The sequence below is a fragment of the Strix aluco genome, chromosome 3, assembly GCF_031877795.1.
Source record: "Strix aluco isolate bStrAlu1 chromosome 3, bStrAlu1.hap1, whole genome shotgun sequence".
In the NCBI taxonomy this organism is placed as follows: domain Eukaryota; kingdom Metazoa; phylum Chordata; class Aves; order Strigiformes; family Strigidae; genus Strix; species Strix aluco.
The window spans coordinates 72,099,562-72,125,747 of NC_133933.1; the positions used below are offsets into that span (position 1 = coordinate 72,099,562).

Sequence of the window (26,186 nt, forward strand, 5' to 3'; positions counted from 1 at the left end):
ATTCCATCATAGAAGATAATCCATATTCATCCCCTTTATAGGAGATATTGATGTGCTATATCCATAAATTAAATTGTAATCCCATACATCATTAGTTTCTGAAAGATTGCCCTGGAGCAAAGCTAGGATTTTTTTGGGTGTGAAGAATGATAAAATGTACAGGATACATTCAGTACAGGACTTGGATTCCTAAAATAGGGTTTTTGTTGAATTGATTCAGTAGAAACCAGGCCTGTGATCTGAAAATGTCCCCAAGTTACGCAGGTGCTTAAACTCACTATTTGCCTTTGTAGGTGCTTTTAAAGGACTTCCAGGTGTCCTGCTGCTGGCCATATCCAAAGCTGTCCCTGTTTGACAAATGTGATATCTATCTCTCTGTAATCCATGCCAAATCCTTTCGGTCCTGTGCCCGGTCCCCTGAGGGGGCTGATGCATAGGCTCCCCGAGAGCACCCCTGCCAGACACCACTGGGATCTTCTGACAGTGGTGCTTATCTTCTCTACAGCAACTGGTCGGTAGCACATGGGTGTAGACAGCAGCAGGCTCCCACCTTCAGTCCTGCCACTCACACTGAGAGGGGTCGGTCCCATGTCCCAGCTTTCTCTCCTGGGAGTTTTCTTTCATGAACTGGTAGTGTGATGGAAGCACTGTACCGGCAGGCGAGTAACTCACTGCAGACTATACCTGCAGCACACCACCTCACATTTATTCTCTCAATTTTCCTTACAGCATCCTCAGTTCTATGGCATGAGCTGTTCACTGCAGCCTATGAAGGTGGCAAAAAGGATTTATGTACTAAATGTTAATCGATAGTTTTATAGAGTATTAATAACTGATGTTTGAGTATGTTCTCAAAAAATCATATGTATTCCTGTCTTCCATATTCCCTCACCACTTTAATTAATTTCTAAAACGTAAGAGATTACATTGAATTTGTAACATCAGGAGGCCAAGAAAGTAAGTCCACCACCATAACCGGAGAGCTGGGCTTTATTCTTAAAGACAGACAGGTGTTTTATTCCTTGCTTGGAATGAGGAACATTCTCCAGGGGAATGCAGAAGACGTGGTCCTGTTCCCTTCCGTGAAGTTATGCATGTTGCAGTCAAGTATTTTTCAGCAGTTTTTTAATAGGGAAGGTAAATGTAACAGTGAATTCTGAACTGATTCAATGCATTTCGCTGAACTTTGTGATGCGTTTTACTGAAGCTTCACTCCATCCACACTGCAGCTGTGTTTCCACTACAAGCTGGCTTGCTGCCATAATGAGTGTTACTAGGTAGGTGGGAAAAATTGCATCGCCATGCCTGCAGCTGTGATTGAGTAGAAGGGACTCAGATGCTGTTCTTTAGCCTGACACTGAAGAATACAGTTGCCTTTTTGGAAAGGTTTGTTTGCACCCAGTCCTCTAATCCCTGGATGATCAAAAGATCATTTTATTTAATAGCAGTAGGTCCATGTTTTTAAAAAAAAAAAAAAAAAAAAGGACAAAAAGCCCAAAAGAGCTTAGTCTGATACTCTTTTGCTTTTACAAACAGAATTATAACATGATCAGATTTTGTTGTACCTCAGTCTCTCCATCAGCACAGCCCCCCAGGAAACAGATGTTCCTTAACTCTAGTGAAATCTATGTGCAGCTGTCAATCATTTCTTTAAGATGCTACATGCCATAGTCATCACATTTTAAACATGACTCTAATCATATCTTCCCTGTCAAATGTTATCGTGTAATCTTTAGCATTCTTTCTGGCCTCCTGAAATCTTAAACCAAATTACAAACTAGAAATGTGAAGGGAGACAGGGCTGGATGGCTCAGGCTCACTGTGAAGCATGTACCACTTCACCATCAATCTCATGGATGAGGACCCAGTCAGTAGCATCAGTGGTGCTTCAGTGATTCATTTGAAGGTGTGATTTGTCACTGTGGTTTTTTCTGAAGGATCGTAACTGAGCACCCACAAACCAATATTTTGTTTTCAACCTACTGCAGATGAGTATTATGAAGCACATGTATCAGAATCAGCATAGACAACTTTTTAATGATTAAATTTATTTGATTGGTAAAGTGTTTTCCTTATACCTCCATATGCAAAATCAGGTTGTTTTCATTTTGCAGCGAGACTAATTAAGCAGACCATGGCAGGGAGTAGCTAAAACTTAGTTGTCAGTTGGGCTTCCAAGAGCTCAGGTTGTAACTTGGGCTGTCTGTTAGTCAATCTGGCACCCATCAAAGGAGAGGACACTGTCTCCACTAGATGCATGGAAGGAGGTCTCTAGCTCATATTAAAGCCCTGTCAGAATAGGGCTGAAGTATGAACAACATGTTCACCGCTGCAATACCTCTTTGAGAGCCTGAGTTTTTAGAGAGAGATGAAAAGCAAGATTTGTTGGCAGGGGCCTCCTTTAGGCTGTTTGTAATTGTCTTGCTCAATAGGGAGGTTCTGTACAGGTTTTCTTATGTAAAAGTTTTTTGACAACAAAAATAATTTCCTCATGCAAAATCTCAGCAGAGGAGCTCTTCACCTGTTACATCTTCAACACTTTCTCCACTTATCTGACTCAGACAACTGTTGGGCCTCTGATCCCGGCAACTAATGTAGAAGCTTCTGAAATTTGTATTACTCTTTAGAATAGCTCAGAATTTATTTTAGTCATCAAGGAGAAGGAATATTGTCACCTAGGTTTTCCACCCCTCCCTCTTCCTTTCTTTCTTTTATTCCTCATTTGCTGTCTGGGAAGACTGGGAAAAAAATAGCTGTTCTACGAATTTCCTCAGCTCTAGTCACAAGAAAGTCTCAGTAATTGAATTCCCACTGTTACACAAAAAAATGTGTAGAGAACATAAGGTAGTTGAAGGATTAGGAAGGAATATTTAGAAATCCTATGATAAGCACAGTACATAGCCTTTAAAATTTCACTTATAGCCTGATATCAGACCACCTTTGCAGCCAGTGAACACCCTGCTTTTCAAGTTGCAAATTTAACTTTGGCTTCTGTCTTCACATCTTACAGCAAAGTGTCCTTTCCAAAACTGTTATGTGTGCACCGAGTGACAGTGCTGCTTTGCAGCCACTGTAGCATTAGTAAATGGACTTAAACAGATGGTATCACAAAGGGATCAGAGGTAAATTAGTATTCCTACGTGTCTTGTTAGACTATAATGTTGCATGAAAAATACTACCAGATCCCCTGTCCAAAGAGGATAGGCACATCTTTTATTTAAAAAATGCTTTGTGAAAATTAAAAAAAAAGCCTCATTGGAGACTTTAAGGACTTTCTGTCATTGGGTATTCTTTCTTTAACTAAAAGTAATTGTATAGACTGGCTACAGTGTGTATATTTGTATCTTATTTTCCACATTTTATAATTTTTCAGATGTAGGGGCCCAAAAAGCATTATTTTTGGAAGCATATTTTATGTAAATTATTTGAAAATTTGAAAATTTTTCAGAACCTTCACATTTTATTGTGATCTCATGCTTAAAATTTTACCGTACCTTTTATATCACATTCAAAAATTACTGTGTGTTTTTAAAGAATGCTATTTAAAGAGACTTTCCTAATATTTCACTCTCGTGCCCTTCATCTTTGATTTTTGGTTTGTTTTGGTCTCCAAGGGGACTTGACCTTTAAAAAGGAGATGTCCCTTAAAAAAAAAAGATACCTTATTTGCCCCTTATTCTATAAAATGGGGAGGGAAAATGGGGGTTAATTTGGTAACTGTGGTGGATCTCAGCTTCTGCACTGTGTGACAAACCAGGCTGTTCCAGGGGACAGTTGCCGCCGTCACATGCAGACGTTGCACTGTCCTTCCACTCGCCCTGCTGGCTTCCTCCTCCTAAGTTGGCAGGGTGTCGCAGATGACAAGTTTCCTGCTCTTCTGGCACTTCGGAGACCAGAATTTGTGTTGGTCCCAATCCTTTGGCAGCTCATGAGAGAAGGCTGCAGAAGGGAGGGAGCAGACACACGGTGTCTGGTGTTCCCGGTACTCTTCAGTTGGTTGGCTGCCCAGTTCAGGAGCAGTGGTTTTATTCCTGCCTAGGCCCAGGGCCAGGCCAGGAAGGGAATGAACACCGGTAGTAGTTTCTGCCCTTGGGACATCATAAATAAAAATTATTTTAAATATTTTACATCCTGTCAAGTTTGTAAAATATCGATGCTTTTAGGGTTTTTTGCTAGTACGTTAATTTTGAAGCGTAAAGAAAGATTCCGGGTGCACAGGGGTCTTGTGGAAGTGGTTTGTTGGTGCAGGCCACATTAACTGGACATGGTTAATACATAGAGTTTACCACAGAAGGTGATTTATAGCCAAGCTCAGTTCACAGACAGTTTATGAGAAACAGATCCCTGGAACTAACTCATCATTTTTTTGTTTACTTTTTTCTTTTTACCTGGAGTTTCAAAAATGAGGTGACTTTGTATATTCCTCTTGGACACTTTGAAAGGGAAGAGGCTTTCCTCCTTGATTTTTTAGGTGGTAGGAAAAGGGGATGCTAACTTTTTCTTTCAGCTCAAGAAAGGCATGAAACTAATTTCTTATGTTTTCTGCTCTCCTCTCTTCTGTTCCCGAGTATCATACTTCATCTCTGCCACAACAGTTATTGGGTTTTCTGGGCAGTAGTAGCAGAGAAAATTGACAAAATAATTTAATGCTGCCCTGTAAGTTCTGGAAGAAGGAGGATTGTCTTTGCCTTTGCCTTTCGGAGTCCCGGCAGCAATGCAGAAATACTTCGAGATCTCTGTTCAATTTTACTTTTTCTGTTTAGAAAGCTTTAAAACAAAACCAAGACAGACAATTCTGCCAGTTTAATTGAATAGCTTCAGGTCTCTCTACATGATTGAGCATATTTTCTTGCTAATCTCATAAGGTCCTCAAATGTATCTGCATATAAATGAGGAATTGTGTGCATGTGTACACGTGTGTATATGTGCGTATGTGTACATATAGTTCTTAAAACTCTAAAAACTTTTTTTTTTCTTTTCTTCTTCTCTTATAAAATGAAGAATTGCCTCTTGCTCTCAGTATGTAAGTTCTGTACTTCGGCAGAGCAGGGGAAGCTGATAATGAGTTGGTAACATCCTGCAGTTAGGTAGTTTCCCTAGAGGAGAAAGAAGAACTATAATTACCTGTTCTATTTTAAGCAGGTGATTTTGAAAAGTGACCAAGCCATGGACTGTTTCAAGAGAGGCATTGGGAGGTTGGGATGGCATTTTAATAGGCCGAATGCCATCTGCTTCAGCAATTTGTAACGTTTTGTCATTGACAACTGTAGAGGAATGAGGCAGTCTATTTTGGTGGAATGGACAGATTTCTGTCCATCTGTGCTTGTATTACAGCATGTCACTTATACTTTAGATCTGCATAGCTCTGAGCCAAGATAGAAGCCACAGCAAGGTCAAGAGGTGGAGAAGCCTGTCAGCGTGTTCTGTCTCTAATGATATGACAACTGCAAATTGGTGCTTCAAGCACAGCCTGGAGGCAGTCATTATGTTGGGCCTTGAAGCTCAGCTTTCTCTAATATTGTTTCAAAGGAAAACGCTAACTTCAGATGCTTCTGATTAACCAAGAGTTTAATCTCTTGTAGTTTAAAGTCAGCTTCATTCCTGTGTTTCTTCAAAAGAAAAAAGCCTGGGGGTAAAAAAAAAAAAAAAATCATTGTTAGAAGGTTGTCCATAGATTTGTACTGTTGTTTTCCATGAAAAAAATGGATGCTACTTCTTTCCAATGGCTGAATTAGATAGCTTTGCTATATTTCAAGCCTTTTTTCCCTCTCTGCATCAATGCATCTGCTGTCTTTTCCTCTCTTGCTTTCTTTTTAAGTTTACACAAAGCAATTGGGTTAATATTTTTATGAGACTAGACAGCTGACCCTGGCAGGTCCTTAAAGATATGCTGTTCTTCCTCTGTTTCGCTAGTGCCTACCAAATCGTTGTTGAGGAGCTGCATCCACACCGAACAAAGCGAGAAACGGGTGCCATGGAGTGCTACCAAATCCCCGTCACATATCAGACCGCTCTTAGTGGGGGGTCGCCATATTACTTTGCTGCTGAGCTGCCCCCAGGAAACCTGCCAGAGCCAGCACCCTTTACCGTGGGTGACAACAGGACTTACCAGGGTTTCTGGAACCCGCCGCTGGCTCCTCGGAAAGGCTACAACATCTATTTCCAGGCCATGAGCAGTGTTGAGAAGGTAAGTGCCAACCACACCTTTCTCCTGCAAGGAGTCAAAGACATGCCTGTGGTGACAATTAGGACTGCCGGAGTTGGATGTAGTTTGGTGTTGGCAGTGGCACTGCTGTAATCTGGTCCATGCTGTGACAGTATGGCAGCATGCCAGTCACATTTCACACCACCTTTGTATTATAGTAACTGCTACTAGATGAAAGTTTAATACATCTTGTAGTAATCACCTGAGTGAAGTCATTTCAGTGCTGGGACTCTACCTCCTCAGTAAATAACATCCACAGCCCTTTCCCAAGTTCTCAGTACTTGCGCACTTCAGAAGATTAAATTACTGCAGGATAAACAGAATGTGGGCTGCTCAGTGGGCTAATAAAACTTTACAAACTTTTTGAGACTCTTGCACTGAACATCAAATAAAAAGCAAAAATTTGCTTGAGTAAAAATAACCTCAAGCCCATGGTGTGTTTTCGAGAGCCTTTCTGAAAAGGTGTGCTTGAGGCTTGCTCCACTGCTGTGCAGTAGTAAGAGTATGGTTGTCGCTCACCTTCATTACCTCCTTGGTGTTTCATTTTTAACTGTGTTGCTGAGTGCTGTTGCTGGCTCTCTATACATATGGGAGGGGAAAAAGTGCCGGGGAGGGATGTTCCGGGTGGGAAGAACAACTGTGGCTCTGCAAACCCTGTGCTGTCACTCTTGAATGGTTTTTCCTCTCATAAATGAAAAATGGGGAAGGGGAAGATGATCAGTTAGGAGGGAAAATGTGCTAGGCACAGAAGCTTCAGATATTTAAAAATTTAAATTTTTTATTTAGAGTTTAGAAAACTGAAGGAAATTGCTGTAATATGTCCCTAAGAGTCTTCATAGGAAGTGTCCAGGCAGGTCAGAAAGGAACTGCCTGACAGACAGGTAGATCAATAGCCACTGAGGCTCACCAGAGCCATCGGAAAGGATCAGAAGCCATGTTTATCCTCACATTTGGGTCTCTGCCATGACTAAACAAATCCTAGCTAACAGGTGGCCTTGCATTGGAGCCCCTTGAAGAAAAACTCACCTTCTACCTATGGTTATGAAAATTGCATATGCATCAAGTCAGAATGGGGACGAAGCAGGAGCTAATAAAACCATACTGGAACTGCTTGAGACCCAGCTTCCAGAACTACTGGATCTGATGGAAGCTGTTCCTTCTTTGTAGTTCTTATCTATAGACCTGTATGAAGCAAACAAAGCAAAATAAAGGTAGCGGCTAGTCACTCATTTATATTTCCCTCACCTGCTACATATATTCCCTTTGCTTTTGTTGGCTTCCAGCTGACTAAATTGTAAGGAAATTTGTTTCATTCCCCGAGAAGTAAATGGGAGGGAAAAGTAAAACAAAAATATTAAACACAAAAATAGATCTTTATTTTGGCTTTTACATTTTGACAGATAAGTAGAAGATGAGGAAAGAACATGTTATTTTTTACTGTAACTTGATTTCAGTTTGTGAGGGAGTTTAAAATGGTTTTCTCTGGAATGATTTAAAGCTTCAGATCAGATTTCTGTTCCTGGGGTAATTTGGGGGAAGATTCGGGGGGGGTTGCACTGCATTCTGCCAGGACAGAGATCTAGTGGTTGTAAGATAACCTCTGAGCTGCAGAATATTTAAACACATGTAAACCAGTGAGATCATCAAAATAGTCAAGGGGAAGTAAAGTATGCTCTGAAATACACTAGTGTTGGGATGAGGGTTATTCCATCATCCTTGCAGATAATCTGAACAAAAGTGGACAAGTAAATCCCAGTGACTGGGAGAACGCTAATTAGGTAAGATTATATTGATAAACTTTGTGGGGCTTTCATTTACATTGAAAAGTTGTTTTTATTGTAAGCCTCTATTCATGGCTTTGCTCATTCTTTACAAGCTATGTTTACAAAACAACATCAACATATTTTACCTGTTGCTCAGGAATCTTCAAGAGGAGAGAGATCCCGGGGATGTATTCGGGGATGGAGTGCTGGGGGTGCAGGACCAGAGGGAGTGTATTTTATAGAATGAAACTGTTACTATATTTTCTAATTCCGTGCTAATATTGTTTAGAGTGATCTAATACAGCAGCAGCTGCATCCTCTCACACAACCTTATGCTATTTCAGTATGTTTGCCTTTAAAATGACTGGACATTGTACAGAAAGGTCAGAAAACCCATTTATGACTGACCATTGTCTGTTCAGATTGTCCAAGCTGTGCATAACCAAGTCATTTCTCTGTCCATTTTTTTGGACTTTCTGCAGTGGGGGATGCGGGGGGGGAAGTAAAATACATAAAAATTGTCTTTGCATGTGCAACTTCTTTTGGAGCACATCATTGTCAAATTACTGTCTCTCCTGGGCACATTATGTAGGTTGTAGATTAACTGTGTCATATGTGAAGGGATATTTGGCTACTTCTATGCCAATTCCACACTCAGAAGCATGAGGGATTGTGTTGCTGACGTGCTTCAGGTGACTCTATTCAAGACCATCAGGATGCAGCAAGACAAGTTAGTTTGGAAACAGTGCTGAACAGATGTACCTTCTTTGCTTCATGGTGCTGGTAGAGGTCAACGCTGACTCAGGATTTCTGTGCCATGAAATAACCAGGAGCACCAGTCCTCCCCTTCTCTTTCACTGCACCCTCCCTCTGTATTCTTATGGCATAATTTCCATTTGATTTGAATAATCTGAAATGTGGCTACATCTGGGCTGTCCTGCACCTATTCTCCCCATTGTTATCCTGAATAGTACAGACCAATGTCTAGGTTTCATCCAGCTTTTGTAAAGCCAAAATCACTCAGCTTCCTCCCCTGCTCAGCCCAGAGCCCTGTGTCACCTTGTTACGTTACCCTAGCTGATCAGCAGATCTAGGATGAATTTATGGAGCAGGGAGGGCAAGAAAAAGCAACCTGATCTGACTGTTTTCTTTACTTTTCCCTCCTCAACAGGAAACCAAAACTCAGTGTGTTCGAATAGCTACAAAAGGTAAGAGGTTTGTCCCTCCATGCAAAGTAGCTTTTTTAATGAAATGTGGCATTTCTGTTAAGTGTTTGAACCAAAGCCAGTACTCTCCCTGTATTTAGAACCACTTGATTGTCTTCGAATGTAATGGGCTACTGCTTTTATTCTTTGGTATGAGGCCAAGAGACTACTGTTCTAGCAATACTCAGAATGTAGATAAAATAAGCGCTCCTTTTTTTGTTTTTTCCCCTTTCTGTGGTTTTCAAGATCTGCTTTTAGGCTGCTGGAGCATTGCAAGCGCCAGATAGATGGGCTGGAGACTAGAAAGAGCATGTGGTTAAACTGTTATACTAACAATTATTTCCAAGCAGGGGTGGAAATAATTTAAATGAAGGACATGATAGTTAATTTTCCTAAGTAAGAGCTCCCAGTGTTTGCTAGACATAGGGGAGGGTTGATTTGAGGAAGGCTCGTGTCTTTGATAGCAAGTGAGGCCCAGGGCTAAGACTGACTGCATAGCTGTGAGAATAAATCATATTGACCCCACATACAGTGGGTTAATCACATACCACTCACTCAGAAATGCTGTTTCATCTTCAAATGAGGACTTAGTTGTTCTGCTTATTGTTAACTCTTGCTTTGACTGTATTTATAGCCATTAATTTTCGTTGCTTAACTGTGTCAACATGAGAGTTGTTTGATAGACTCTGGCAGCATAAACAAGAAAGGAGCTTACAAATGCTGACAGACTACTCTGCAGAGGCCCAGCACTACTTACATTGTCTCTTTCTAATTGCATATTAATATTCAGCATAAAAACAACTTTAGATATTAGCAAGTGGGCATTTAAAATACTGCAGTGGCACATCAGCACCATTTTTTCAATTGCTTCTTTCAATTTAAAACTTGTTCCAATTAAAAACTGATGCCCATAATGAGGTGGTAGCAACCAAACGTTTTCCTGAGAAAACAGAAAATAAAATGTACTTCTCAAGACATGTTAATATTTCTGTCAAGTGAGGTAAGCTAATAAAAACAGGAAATTAAAACCATGAGCTAAGTCTTCTGTGAAAAAGTACATCAGCATTATCTTTCTTATGTTTACCTGGCAAGATTAAATGTTTGAATTAAAATATATTTGCATAAACAAATATTTATGTACCACAAGCATGTATTGCTAGGCTTTGAGTCAAGGGAGAGTCTTGAAAGGCTCAGAAGTAACCTAAAGTATGCAGGACTGAGGAAGGAGAAAGCAGTGGTCTCTCTCATCATAAATTTTCTGGATAGTAATAACAAAATAGGGAAGAAATTCACCTGTCTTAGGAGGAAATTATTTTTCACTTAACCATACTCAGTCCACCGATCTCAAAGCAGTGTTCACAGGAGCAATAGTCCTGTTGGTGGTTGCTTGTATGCCTTCCTCTGATGTAACAGTCACGTTCACCCCAGTGGCTATAATCTGAAGGAAAGGGGAAACGAGTAGCAGGTTTCTTACCACCATGCCATAAATTTTGCCTTTGCCATTCTGGCTAAAGACAAGTTTTCCTGAAGTAACTGCATTGCCTAATATGTCAGTACTATACTCCTTGAACATGGAACTGGAAACCAAAATGTTTTCTCTGACTTTATTTTAATTGATAGATGTGAACTGTGGGGGGGAGGCAACATTAGGAGCAAATGCTTTCTCTTGCTCTGAAGGAGTGCATTTAATAGGGCATCATCACTTCAAAGTCACATACATTCATGCCTCTCAAAGAGTTACACTGGTATTCTAAATAATTTTTTTAAAGCTGATACTCAAATTTTTTCTCATTGTGGTATTTTTTTTACAATGAAAACATTTCTTGTACTTGAAGAAAAGTATACTTAATATATTGGTTTATGTGTATGTTCATCTGGTTATGCTGACTTTTTTCGTAGTGTGTAAGTTTGCTTTAAATCATTGACCTCAGAAACATCTGGTTACATTTGTAATATATTCATAGAGAAAAGAGGACCGTCTCACCTTACCTAATGCACCCCAGTAAAGCTAACGTACCCTTTTAAAATCCAGCAAATTGTCTAAACTATGTATTCAGTTGTAAAAGTAGTGCGTAGTTCTGTGCCATCTCCTGTGTCTTGAAGGAGCCTACAGCTGGCAAAACCAATTAAAAATCATAAAGATCTGGGGTGGAAGGGTGCAGGGGGGAATGACATTAAAGGTGCATGTAAAGGCAAGACAAAATTTCCCTGGTAGTGAAGTTCAGTATTACCAGCAAAGGTACTTTCTCATTTTTGTCTCGTTCAAGGGGCTGGTGTTATCTACTGTGTATATTCACACCGATAAGATGTAAAGATGGAAAAAAAAATATGGTAGTAAAGTCATGGTTTGGTGCTGGAGAAGTTCATATCCCTGAAATTATAATCTTGATAATTTAACTTTCTTAGATATGTTATTTTTCTGACTAATTTTTTGTTTGCTTGGGCAGTTCCCTATTAACATAATTTACATTTTAATGCATAAGGGATTTTGCACATATCATTCCCTTGGGTTGCCTTCTACCTTTGAGAATTGGTGGAATAGTTTGTTTATTGGTGTCAAACTAATGAAAGTCAGCAAATTTAAATTGAAGTGCTCATACTTTTTCACTCCGTATATGCCAGGTGCAGTGTTCTCATGTGCTTCTGATAACAAAATGCACTGAAGTGTGAACTCATCTAAAAGATGGTGCCAAATCATGACTAAAGTATGTTGCTGCTTTTGGTGTGTCTTGAAAAAATGTTTTGAGAGTAAGCTGAGAGGCTTACTAGTGTCTGGTGTATTAAAATACACTGAGTTAATTTTTCATGGAAGAAAATACTGGAACAGCACCAGATTAAAAAGTCCTCTCCTGAGCAGTTCCTGTGTACTTGCAGATGAAAGATGAATGCCAGAGTGATTCTTTGATGCCCCTGATTTAAAGTAATAATAGGTTTCCCCCTTTATCTGGACACCTATTTCCACAAAGCTTGTAAGAATTTAATGACTTTGTGACTTTTGCCCTTCTGCAGATCAGACTGAATTGGCCAAGGGAGTCCCAAGTTATTAGATGTGGCAAGAGGGTATGAAAGTTGCACACATGTACACAATCTGTTCACATAAGCTTTGATTCTTGAGGAAACCAGGTTAAAAATAACTTCTTGTGACACAGGTGGTGGGTAGGACATACCTAAAGCACCATATCCATTACAAGTGTAGCCCAGAAAATTTATGAACTGTGAATCATTTTAATACCTTGGACACTTTTAGCCAATACTGCTTTCCTCTGTCAACCTGAATTCCCTTCCCATTCAGATCCTCTTAGTAACCATTAATCAGCATCATTTAAAAAAAAAAAAAACCAAAACACAAAAAACCAACAGTTGATTGTTCTCTACCTCATTATTTTTCAAATCTAGGTAGTAACATTACCCAGTCACTAATAGTCTGGTTTTCCACACATAGTAGCTGAAGAAGGAGGAAAACAAAATCTTGTTTTCTGAAGTGCAGAGAAGGGTACAGAGACTGACGTAATAGGTCAGATGTTCATTAGAAACAGAAAGATGGAATTATGCTAGGAAATGTGTGTTACTTGCCAAAAAAAAGTGTTATATATAATTTCCTAAAGAAAGTTCTCAAACTTCCTAAAACTAGTTTGGTAAGGCAGAGTTCAACCAGTCTGAAACATGCTCATATATCAATGAATACATGATAACTGAACCTGCCTAACCAAAGTATTGCTAGAGAAGTGAATAAAATATGTGTGATTCCCATAGCATGCACTTCAGAGTAACACACGATATTGATGACTGATCAGTCACATCTTGGAGTTGAGTCTGACTGTGTAGAACTTTGAATGGGTTGCCACTTGCATACAATGTTGACATTTCATTTTACAGTCTAAAATGCTATCAGCTGCAAAGGGAATGAAACCAGATTAACATGGGCAGAGAAGAGTGATGCTTCAAATTATTTAACGTGTAAATAGACATTTAAGAGGACAGAAGGGACAGCAGAGCTGTTATTAAGCAGAGACTATATGAAGCTGACATTTCTGACAGTTTTTAGGCTGCCAAGTTTGAGGCTAACACTGATTTACGTGTATTCTTTTGTTTTGTTTAGGGGACTAGAGAAAAATACTGAAATTTGATTAGAAGAAGTGTACTGTGTCAGTAAATAAAGAAGTGGTGGGCCTGGCAGCTCTATCCCAAAGTAGTTAGAAGGAATAAATGAAGTCCAAGGTTCCTCACTCCGCATTTAAAACATGAACTTCTTCACCTCCAAATTTATTTTCCCTTGTGGTTTTCATTTGTATTATTAGTTCAGGCAGTGTAGAACTTCTCTATCTCTATGCACGTTTGGTTCATACAGATGGATGAAAATGCCATTTGAGATGATGCGCATCTGGAAGTAATTGTGAAATAGCAGAAAATTACTTTTTAATCTGATTTGAGGAATAAAAAGGTCTGGGTGGTAACATTTCAACTGCAAGTGTGCATTTAGTCCACCATCATTATTGCTCTGAATTCATTCCCACAGCAGCTGGGGATTGATCCGAAGGCCTTTGATGTCAATGGGAGTCCTTCCACTGACATTAATGTGCTTTGGATTAGGTCTTTAGAAGTCATAAATCTGTCTAGACCATAATTATTTCCTTGAAATTGTTCCTGATGATGTCTCTGCTCTTAGGGAAATTTGTGAAAGTCAAATCACCTCCTGTAGCAGGATGCTCAAATATGTCTGTTACTGATTAATGCACAAATAAGGGAAGATGTCAGATGCTAAATGTATATGAAACGAAGCTTCTCTCACTGTTGTTTTTATGGTTGGATCAGTGCTCCTACAATGACTTTTAGCTGTAGCATCATAATAGGCACTGGAGACCTAAGTGGCAATATAAATTTAGAGAAGAATGCAGATATTGCCTAAGTCACATCTTTCTTTTCACTCATTCATTGGAAAAAGCTGTTAATATGTTTAAACTTCAGTGGTCTTTTGCATAATGTCTTTTATCTCACAAAGAGGAGATTTTAACTGGCTTGCTGAGCTTTCCAAAGATGGAAACAAAATATTAGCATGGCATATTTTCCTCTTTTGTATGTGAAACTACAGTAGCTCACTGAGCAACCACATCTGCCAGTTCTGGTAAGTGATACCTTCCGTTGCAAATAAAAAATTGAATGATCCTTTGATGGAATACTTGATGATGGTTATAAAAAAAGCAGTTATATTAGGGACACCTCAAGATTTCCAGACACAAAACTTATAATGTGAGTACTTTCGTATATGTGTGGAATCATGGAATTCAATTACAAAAATTTTATTAGATTAAAAAGGAATTTAATGTAACAACAGCATTTATCAGGTGAAGCTACCTGATTGATATGCATGGAACAACAATTTTCAGAGAATGTATTTCCCATTCTTTATTATAAGGCACCAAAGAGAAGTACTCTTTTCTGCTTGTTGCTTGACATCTTTAAGAAATAAGGGGTCCTTCTGAGGGTAACAGCAAAAAACTCTGAATTACCTGATGGTTTTTTATGTGTATGACTTTGCCTGAGCTGAACCATTTATTTTAACTGTATTTGAGAATTATTATTATTAGAAGTATTTTCTAGTTTTTGGCCACTTTTCCAAGTCTTCAGGAATATGGGTTTATTACTATGTTTTGAAAGAGTAGTTGACTGCTTTTGGTCAGAAGAGTTTCATGGATGAGTAAATCTAGTAAATACAATTGATATATCTAATTGCTTTACTGGAGAACTTTAGTTTTAAATACTTGCTTAGTGAGTAAGTGTATTACATGCAAACATTCTTTTATTAAATTTAGTTTGGTTGTGAAAGATAGCTTTTTTAAAATCATTAAGTTTTAAATCAGTAAGAGGAAACACTAGTGATACATTTCAGTGTTTTCAAAAAATCAACCATTAGAATGAAGATATTTTGAGTCCTAAGATATAACAAATATTAGCTTTCCTGACTTTGAAATGTTTTGGTATTTCTTTTGGCCTAGATACTTAAAAAATTACTTTGTGCAGATGCTGTAAGCAGATTTAAATCTTAGGAACCTTAAAGGCTTCCTAAAGAATAAGAATTTTAAAAGTAAGAATTCAGGTAGAGGATTCTAGTTAATATTTAAATATTAGAGAATGAATGTTGATACATTATCTTGCTCTAAGTGAAGGATCAGCATCTTAACATATATGTTCTTTTAGGAGGTGCCTGGTTTCTTAGGTCTCTCCAGCTATTATGAATATCATTTCATTAATCAGATTGTGGACATTGAATGTTTTGCATCCATTGTTAAAGAATATGGAGACATAAAGGTAGAAATCTATTGATTTTACAAAACCCATTAGACTTTTAACTGCAGTATAAAATCCTTGATTCCCCTTATAATAGATATGCAATTAAAAAGAGCATTTAAAATTACTATTTGCTAATAGTGCAGTGGGGTTTTATTTAATTTTACCCCCCCTTTTTTTCTGTTCTTTCATCATTTCTTACTTGCCTTTTTTTATGTCTTCACCTTCTTCGTGTCATTGTAAAATTACAGATGTTTAAAGAAGGTAAACTCTTATCATCACCTGATAGGACTGGCTCATTATCCCTTTTTCACACAGAAAGCCTGTGTCCACTTCGATTTTATATCGTGATTAACTGTACCACTGGATCAAATGGCCCCTTGCAATGCCTGGAGTTGAAGAGTGTGTGAGGTGGAACAGGCAGAAATTGCTGCCTCTAACAGTCTGTCACAGCCTTCTCATGTGCATGCTTGTCCCAGGAGCAATAGGATTTTGGCTTACCTGTGCAGCAGCAGAGCTTTAGAGCAGCCCCATTAAGGGACAGTGCTGTTTCACCTTTTCAAAGAAAGGAGGAGAAAAGAGTCTCTAGGAATTAGTAATTGTGTTTATATCCAGTCAGTAGTCTTCAGTCTGATGTTTTCTCCACATTAGGGGGCATGTCAGTACTTACAGTCCAGAGTAGGTTTTGGCATGCATATCACTGAGATGTAAGTTTAATTCTGTACCCAGTAAAGCAGCCAATTGCTGATGCTAGAAATATCCCTACATACCTTACCACCGTTGTTAGTGCCAGTATAGAAACTACAGTTCAAACTGATGAGATCAAAATCAGTCATGATTGAAACTGGTTCCATTAAATGGTGCATTAGATTGGGAAATTTTAATACACATTTATTGGATTTGGAAGTTTGTAGGAAAGTCCCAGATTGTTTGGAAGTGGTAATGAAAACCTGAATGGCACTCCAGTAGTGATGGAATGCTCTGAGCTGTGGATGGTCATCACTGTCCCATAGTTCTGATGTGCTGTCATTACCGAATGGATGCATTCAATGTTGAAATAGTAGCAGCTTCCTTCCTATGCTACAACTTAGCACTGGTCAAGTAAAAAATCATTTATGTGGCAGATTGATGATACAGTCATTAATAAGGAGGAGTTGATGTTGGTAGATCACACATAAGCCAACACAGATAGAAAATCAAATTATTAGAGAGTATGTATGGCTGGTGGTCATAGAGCTAGTGGAAGAAGTGCCTGTCAGCAGCTCATTGCTATCCCTGTTACGAACAACCAGTCTCGCTCAGATTCACCAAAAGAAACTAATTTAACATAGTAAAAATAATTTAAAACATGTCCTAGGTTAGAAGAATTGCATGAGCAGTTCTGAAAGCAGGGTAGAAATGACAGTACATGCTGGAGGAGTAGCGGTGAAAGGCAAGGGGGGGGGGTGGTTTTCACCATCTTCAGGTGCAGACAAAAGGTCTTGAGGTCATGTTTAAAACTGCTAGAAGAAATTGAACCTCAAGGTCAAAGCTGCTTCAGTCCAATTACAAAAAACAGACATAAAATGTTATATCAATATGTGATATCTTAGCACAGAGGTGATAATCTTTGCAATTATCCATCCTTGTATTAACAGCTACCTAACACAGACATTTTACATAGAAGACAAAATATTTTTGAGCGATAAAACTGCTCACTGGGCACCTGGACAGGAACGACAAGCAGGACTTTATCTCAGGAAAGAATGATGCCCAAAGAATGCAGAACAACTTCAGCAACATCTGAAACGGAAATGTTCTTACTGAAAACTGTTTACAGCCCTAAAATCAGCATCACTGTGTTTCTCTGTATCTAATCAAACACTTTTAACTAAATGAAAAGAAGTTCCACCTCGTTGTCATGAACATTACAAGGGTTTATTAAACTATTTGCTTGTCATCTCTGACAGAGTGCTAAGTGAAGTTCTACAGCTAGTCATCTAGAAACAAGGAGCTGCACTGCCAAGCGTAGTAGCACTTTGTAAACACTGTCAAATGTGTTGCAGAGCAAGTCAGTATGGTTGATTGGCACTGCTGCCAAATTACTCGAATACAGAGATTGATGCTTTGTCAGCTGTGTAAGGAGACGATGGCTCTGAAGTTCAGGAGCACAAACTGCTTTCTGCTCTGATGGGAAGTTGTGTGCTAACCACAATATTTCTGGAAAGATCCTGACCAGAAACATATTCAGGTGGACCTCGCAGGAGGGACAATCTTTCTAGAAATTGTGTGTTTATCACACATCTGTCTGTCAGAGCAGGAGGCAGTTGCAGGTGTTGTTAAAGTGATTTTTTTAGACAGGTAAATTCAAAGCATAGGGAACAGAATTACGACCCTGTGTGTGGCTTTCAGTGCTGTTGACTTTGGAAGTGTGTGGAGGCTTTTGTGCAAATTCAGCAGTCTAGAAAGGACTGTGAATATTCTCTGTGCTTCACAGTGACGTGGTGATGAAGGTTCTTGATCAGGATAGACTTCCAGAACCCTTTACTGTCAAAGAGGTCACAAAACAAATTGCATCTTTTGCCACTTCTGATTAACATTTGCTTTGTTGAGTCAACAGGAAAGGTAACCACATTCAATACCATATAGATGTCAGAATATTTAACCTGAACATTAAATCAGAGGTCCCATATCTGCTGACTTGTGTTACTTGCTCTTTGCTGATGAGTGAGTATTGGTTATTCACACATATGTAAGCAGGCTACATATTATTGACTGTTTCAGCCCCTCTGCCAAGTGTTTTGGCCAGACCATTAGCACAGAGGAAAAAGAGGTCCTGCTCTAACCTTGCTGTGGTGGAAAATATCCTGAGGCAGTAGTCTGCACTGACAATACACTACAGAAATTTGTGAGAATAGCAATGCTACTTCAGCAGCATACTTTTTTCAAAACACTGTAGTTAATAGCAAAGTCATGCAGGGAATAGCAAAAGCCAATATAGTATTTAGGATGTTAAAGCAGCCTGTCTGAAATAAAAGACATCTGGCTTCAAATAGAAGTAATCATGTATTGTGCATTAGTTGTTGCCACTCTTTCTATGGCTACAAAACTTGGACCGTTTATGGTCGCCACATCGAGCATCCAAAGCATTTCCAATGCACTGCTTTCATGCCTTTGCTGCCATGAAACTGCGGGATTTTACCTTGAATGCTGCACTCCTAAATTGCTGTCATGTTGTCAGCACTGATGCAAGATTATAGGACATCCAGTTATGCCAGACCTAGCTCTCATGTTGGACAGCAGATTGCCCAAAACCGGTTTCTATGGGCAGTTGAAACGCAGAGAAAGGCTCAGAGGTAACATAATGAGGTGGTTAATGGGCAAGTTTAAAGCAAATCCTCAGTTATGTGTCATCAGTTTCACAGTGTGGGAAATGACATCTGAAGATTTTCTGCTCTGGCAAAGAATAGAGACTTACGCCATCATAACATGCAAATAAAATCAGAATGGCGCTGTATGGTATAAGTGAATATGGTAGCGAAACAGATTATATCTGTACACTTCACAGTATCGTGAAAATGGGCCTCTTTCTGGGACGATAAAACCAAGTCCTTATGTACTGATGGAAAACAGGCATCATAATCACTCTTTTCATCCCTGGTGCTACTGTATTTCTGACTTTGCTATTTCAAAAAGGGCTACTTCTGGAAGATATGAATCGTATTTTTTCTAAACACTGGAACAGGTTGTCCAGAGAGGTTGCAGACGCACCATCCCTGGAAACATTCAAGGTCAGTTGGACGGGACTCTGAGCAACCTGATCTAGTTCAAGACGTCCCTGGTCATTGCAGGGGGGTTGGACTAGATGACTTTTAAAGGTCCCTTCCAACCCAGATAATTCTGTGACATGAAGGTACATTTTTGAAACATTTTCTGATTGTGCATCTTATTGTTGGGACTGTTAGATAATGACAGAAAAAACAAATTGTTGACTATTTGCTGGAAATGTTGAAGGAGTTTTTGCTAATATATCCATGTTTTTAAAAATAGTGAAAGGATAACTCTTCTTCCATATGAGAGAGAGATAGAGTGTAGGATTCTACAATTACAATAATTGGCATTCAGATTGCCTCAATATATGGAAGGCAGTTGATTTGCACAAGTACAGGCATTTTTTAATGTGAACCTTAATTTTTATGTATACTAACACGATCCAGATTATCTGAATTGTCTGCTTGTTTTGTTGACCCATTGCAAAAGAAAATATGTAGTCAAGTAAATCTCAAATTAATCCTTGATCTCTTTCTGATGTCTCAGATTTTACTGAATTGAGACTATGATTCCTGTTTTGAAATGATGGTGCTGCATTCTGTAGAATTTTTTAATAAATTTTATAAGGACTGGTAATTCAACATGCTGTCATTATTTTCTACAGATGTAAACAGATTTTTCTTATAGTTCGTTAGCATTTCTCACTTCTGGTAGTTCATAAAGATTTAATCCTGAAGAATTTAGTATCTGATATTATTCCAAAATTTAGAAAGGTTGTCAGCTAGTTCTCATTGTGCTTGAAATCACTAAGTGATAATGTTTATACAGGGATTTACATCCATATGTTCATCCTTCATAGCACTTCCTTTTGTACACCTAATGGGTTACCATTCCTTGCCCTGGTGTAAAGGTTTTTAAGATACTGAACTGTGAAACCTGGGCACTGGGTGCTTCATCTGCTCAGTGAAACATCTACAAAGAGCCTCTGTCCTCTGTATCTCAAATGTGATCAAAGATGGCGATTGCTGTATGTAATAATACATTTCATTTTCTACTCACACATTTACAGAAAATTCTGCAGTGTAGATATCAGATAGGAAGGTTCATTTTTCAGATTGTCTGTTGAGGAATATATGTCACAAGTCCCCATGAATAGTTGTCAGATACTAACCATCAGGGTTAGATGGGATTTTTGATCAGTAACTTGAACTGTGGAGCATGCCATTGCTGTTACCAACCACTTACATGTTTCAGCCTAGATCATGCCACACGCTAAGATGAGAAAGGCTGGTGGCTATTTGCAGCAGTCACTACCTATTTGTAAATCTACCGAGTTCTTATTTTGCTTTTGAACAGAATTTAGAAACCCTCATTCTACATAAGTAGCTGGCAGTTTAGGGACGGAGAGATGGCAAACTGAATCTCATTATATGCTTGTCCAAATATGAAAGCTGGTAATCTGGTTGCCTTTGTATAAAAAGATATTGCTTACTCGGCATAAGCTCTAAAGCATGATGTTACTTAGCCAAATCAAATAGCTTTACTAATATAGATTGAATACAAACTAAACTGAAGAGCTTTCTCAGGCTCAGAAAGTGAAATCAATTTGTGCATGCAGAGAATCGAGCAACAGAAATTGTAACTTCCTGGATGTCCCTTTTTGAGTAGTAGTGGTGAAATTCAGACAGTAAAATTTTATATCCATGGAACAGAAGCAGTGGAAAGTATTTTTCCAAATCTTTTGGGAAGCACAAATCTTTTACACTTTAAAGTAACCCATTCAAAGAACTGTTTTGGATGAACGCAAACAATTACTTAGGTAAAACAATTTGGTTTGCTGAAGGAGGAGGTCTGTAGTGCTTGAGTAGATCATAATGTGACATGATGGATCATAGGCACACAGCATGGCAGCATTTGGAGGACAGGGGGTTGACTTGCCGAAGCTCAGCTGCAGGAAGGCCTGTTCATGGCAGGCCTCCTGAGTCATCTTGCATTTGTGATTAGAAGAGCTCAGCAGAGCCCTTGTTCTTCTGCAATAGCATAGCTGAATAGTGTTTCAAGTACAGTCTGAGGATGTTGGACCTCTAGATGTAATGGCTGACTGCTGACCCAGCTGTTGGACCTGAACCTGATAAACTTTTGTATGAACTAATGCCTAGAGCTTGGAGAAGGAGAGGACCAGCCACCTGGGTGCCGTGGCTGCCTGCGCCTACAGCAAGTATGCACTGCCTCATCTGCCACCAGCCAGCCCGTGGGGGTGATAAGCTGTTTGGGCAGATATGTAGCACATTGTGCATAGCTGGAGCCACACAATAAACCTGTCGGGAACCTGACCGCGGGATGTAGCCCCTGTCACTGCTGAAGTGGGGTCATGATGCCAGAACAATGGAGCCCTGATTGCTATAATTACTCATTCTGAGATTTGGGAAAATTAGAATGTGTCCATATGCTGAACAAGACACTTGACTAGTCTTTCAAAACTATCAAACCAAGTGACAGCTGCTTTTTTCAAGTGATAAAATTTCTTAAAATATTACTCCTTCAATGTTTGAGCTGCTTGCTCAACCTCTCTTCAAAGCAAAACATATCAGCTGTACAGCATGCTCCAGTCAGCCATGTATGGAGGCTCCTTGAGCCCAACCTAATACAGAAGAATTTAATCATGCCAAAATTTGTCATTGCCATCGCTGGCCACAACATAATAAGAAATGCAGTATTTGTCTTAAGATTTGTTAGGTTAAAGGGGAAATATAACCATGCAGGCTAAACTGACAGTAAGTCCTTTATCTTTTTCTCTCCTTTCTCAAGATGTATCTATTGCCTGTTTGAACATGGTTAAGGTAGTTAGAACCAATTTATGTTGTGGTATAAATGTTTGAGACCGAAACATAAATGAAACATCCCTAAACCAGAAGCTAAGTACAGATATAAGGTACATTTCTTTTGCCAGCTCTGAAACTGGCTATTGTGTTGTTTTAAATTCATTTTTTATGAGAACAGGTACTCTCAACCATTTTCCTATCCTGCTGGTGTTTGTGTAACAGTAATTTTGAGAACTATGTGGTCTTTGTCTCCTGAATGAATGTCTAGCTAGATGTTTTACAGCAAAGTGAAAAAAAGATGTTATCATAATGAACACTAAAAAATAATTACTTCTGTAAGCATGATGGCTAGCTTGTGATATTTACAGTTCCACAATGTATTTTTAACTTGGTTAAACAACTTTGAGGACTTGTTTCTGGTTTGGGGTAGGACATATGAAATATGAATGCATGCTTTCATGTTTGTGTTGAGGCCTTTCCAGCCTCTCTTCCATTTTATTATTATTACTGTCCAGTTTAATAAGAGGTATTTCAAATTTTCTGGTGGGAGTTCTTTATCAAGAGAAAGGTCTTGTTTCCATTGTGATATACAGCAGTGCCTTTCCTAGCCATGCCTGTGCTCTCTGCACAATGTATCAGAGCTGCTTTTCTGCAAACAGGATAGCTCTTTTCTTTAACAGCACACCCATATAAAATTAATACTGTAACTTAATTTTCAGCAAACAAGCAATGACAAATCAACAAGTGCCAGGAGACAAAAGAGAATGTATGTTCTTGTACCTGAACTATGTGCTGAACTTCTTAAGATATGTTATGGATTCAAGGCTGGATGCTGGATCTTGCCCCATTTCTCTGTGTAGCTGTAGATTTCTCTCTTGGAACTGTACATCTTATTAGGATCAGAGCATGAGATTTTCGTTGGAGGACTGCTCTCCTCTGGTTTTTAACTATGGAGTAGAGGGTAAAAATAAAGATACTTCACCTGTGTAGAGTGAGCATAGTTATTGCAGCAGTATATATGTTGAACAGTTACTTGCAAAATAACAATAACCACCTGTTTCTTCCATGTTCTGAGGACTTTCATTTTAAAGTCTGGCTTTCATTCAACATACTCAGTTTCTCCATGCACATCTAACAATGTGATTATTAGTAAATTCCCATGAGTAGTATCGAAGAAAGATGCTGTCTTAAGGATATTTTAAGTTTTTCAAGACAAAAAGGACTTGGTATCAGAATTTTTATTGATTTCCAGTCACTGTAAAGTACACACGCATCACAATAAAGGTTAAGTGCCTAGAAGAATGTAAAAGAGCAGTGACTTTAAGTAAAAAGAAATTACAGATTAAAAAGAAATTACACATTAAAGTAAATGCAGTGAACTACTTTATGAGTAAGTCTGGAATGTTTTCTTCATACAGCTGCTGTAAACAGGATGTTTTCTCTCTTTTTTCTTACACAGACATGAACACATCAATATTTAATTTGACCATGAGTAGTATGTGTATTGCATTTAACCCCAAATTATTTCAGACTTTGTGTGGTTTTGTAACGATTATATGAATTTATAAATCATTAATGCCCTTAATGCTGCCCATATGTTGTGCTGAAATCCTTAGCAATCTGTAAAAATAAAAATCAAGAAGATAGTTATGAGCTCCGAAAGCTGAAAACAGACCTAGGCCCTCTTAACAGCTAAAGATCTGTCAACTGGATCCTAATGCTCCTAAACCTTTGGCATAACAAATGTTGCTTTTGAGAACTTATCCCATTATATCTGGACATCTTAAATCACTCTACAGAAATAATGTAAAATAAAATAAAATACTCTGCTTCTAAGTAGAAGGCATGATCCTGGCATCTGTGCTTCTGCCCCAAATGCTGTCCTTCTGTGCCACAATCAGCATGAGCTTTTCTTAGATTTATGCTTGTGGGCATATGGACAACTAGAAGTCATTTGGATATGCCAGTTGCCCTCTTTTTTTTCTTTTTTTTTTCTCTTTTATCCTTATCCACTGTCAGTTGCTAAGGATGGTACTAGTTTTACTCTGAAGCAGTATGCAGTCATAAAGCTTTGTGTACATTTTCAAATTTCAGAAGCAGAGAGCAAGAGAAGCCATTATGAGGACTAGCATGTTTGCATATAGAGGTATTTTCCACCAACAGAAAATGGTGTTGATTCCTCAGCCTGTGTAAAAGCTCTGTCTCAGGTTTTTACACACACTTGCCCAGTACCTGCTAAAGACTAGTCAGATGGAAGCAGTCAGATGCTCTCATCAATATGTAGACTTTTCATGCTCATTTGAAACCGAACACTTTTGAAAGCCACGGGTCATTACTAGTTTGGAGGCTACCCTGCCCATGGGACTAAGAATTTCTGCTAGTCTTCCTATCTTTTGTTGGTAGCCTTTTGTTAGGCAACAATTGCTTTCTTCCTTTCACACCGACTATTCATGTTGCTGGGTTTTACTTTCCCTTCCACTCATAGTAAACTGATGCACCAGCACAGCATATAATGAATTTCTATTTGGTTAGGCAAAAGTTGGATTGTCGTGAGTAATCGAATTACTCCTCTGGAGACAGGATTTCTAAGTAAAGTGATGAGGTGAAGCGATTACAGCTGTAACCCTTACAAGCATAAAAAAGATGTGTTATGCTAATCCTTTGTGAATGGGTTGAATTGAAAGCGAGTGGAATAAAAAAGAATGCTCTTGGAAGAAGGGGGTATGAAAGGAGTACTGTGTCATTTATTCCCTTTTCATTCATCCTCTGTTGCTATAGGGAAAAAAAAAATGTAGTGGTAAACTGGAGTGCTTTACCTTTAAAGTCTGTCATTCAAATAATTTAAACTGCCTGAAATACTGTGTAAAAAAATCAAGGAGGAAAAAAAAGGAGGAAGGATAGGTATAGCAAAAAGAAATGTGTGAAGAAGTACCAGTAAGTGTGGGTTGCTTTTTTCTAGGTTGCTAAACCTGGTATGACCTTATCTTACCTTGGTGTAAAAGCAGCAGAATAAGGAGGGGGGAAAAGACACTGGAAAGTAAGAGTTATGCCAAACGTTACCTTTATCTGCAAACGTTTATAGTTTAAGTGTGAGATCCTTGTCACCCCCAGGCTTGTTTATTTTCTATTTTAGCTTTTTCAGCTGTTAAATAGGAGTGCTCTGTCTCAAGTTAATACCTGAAAAGACTTCTAAAGGCTCAGCTAGGAGAGATGTCATGCAAATTACAGTGTAGTAATTAACCGAATAGAGCAGCATAAATATGTTTTGTTAATTGGAGAAGAAATAACTTTTTTGGTTTTAGATGACCGAGCTGAATATAAATGACCGATGGTGTAAGTTGGGTTTTGTTTTCTTTTGTTTTGATTTTTAAGATTTCAAACAATTTTCATTGTTGCTCAGTTTTTCACTTTCTGTATACTTTTTGGAGGGTGGGGAAGTTAGCCCCAGCCAGCAACTATGCACCCATCCAGCTGATCACGCACTCTGCCCACCAGCAGAATGGGGAAGAGAATCAGAAGAGCAACAGTAAGAAAACTTGTGGGCTGAGATAAAGATAATTTAATAAGTGAAGGAAATATTTATTTATTTATTAAAAAGTGATACAAAGGCAGTCACTCACCACCTCCCACAGACAGTCCAATGCCTGGCCAGTCCCTGAGCTATGGATACTTCAGAAAAAAAAACCTCCCAGATTTTATTTCTGAGCACAACATCATATGGTAGGGATGACCCCTTTGGTCAGTTGGGGTCAGCCGTCCTGGTTGTGCCCCCTCCAAACCTGTTGCCCACCCCCAGCCTATTCGCTGGGAGGCAACGTGACAAACAGAGAAAGCCTTGATGCTGTGCAGGCACTGCTCAGCAATAGCTAAAACATCCCTGTGTTATCAACACTGTTTTGTTCACAAATCTAAAACACAGCACCCTATGGACTGTAGTGAGGGAAGTTTACTCTATCCCAGCCAGACCCAGTACATTCCCTAAGAATGTTTACATTTTATGGTCATGCTTTTCAGCATACTATATTTCCAAGGAGAAGATTGGAGAAAGTTTGGGCAAAATTTCTTCCACTACATACGCCTACAGTGTTGAATCCAATTTGGTGTTCTGAAATTTCATATTAATGAAATCCTTGATTAGCTCTAAATTTGTAAAAAA

The 26,186-nt window shown here is 38.8% G+C and overlaps 1 protein-coding gene across 7 annotated transcripts in view; it reads left to right on the forward strand.

The window, feature by feature from the left end:
- The window catches only part of PTPRK (protein tyrosine phosphatase receptor type K), a 418,239-nt gene that overhangs the window by 338,659 nt on the left and 53,394 nt on the right, over positions 1 to 26,186 (forward strand). For all 7 annotated transcript variants that reach the window (XM_074819158.1, XM_074819152.1, XM_074819154.1 and 4 more), the window contains exons 12-13: positions 5,914 to 6,187; positions 9,140 to 9,176. In XM_074819158.1, coding sequence (XP_074675259.1) covers positions 5,914 to 6,187; positions 9,140 to 9,176 — 311 coding nt within the window. The remainder of the gene's footprint in view (positions 1 to 5,913; positions 6,188 to 9,139; positions 9,177 to 26,186) is intronic.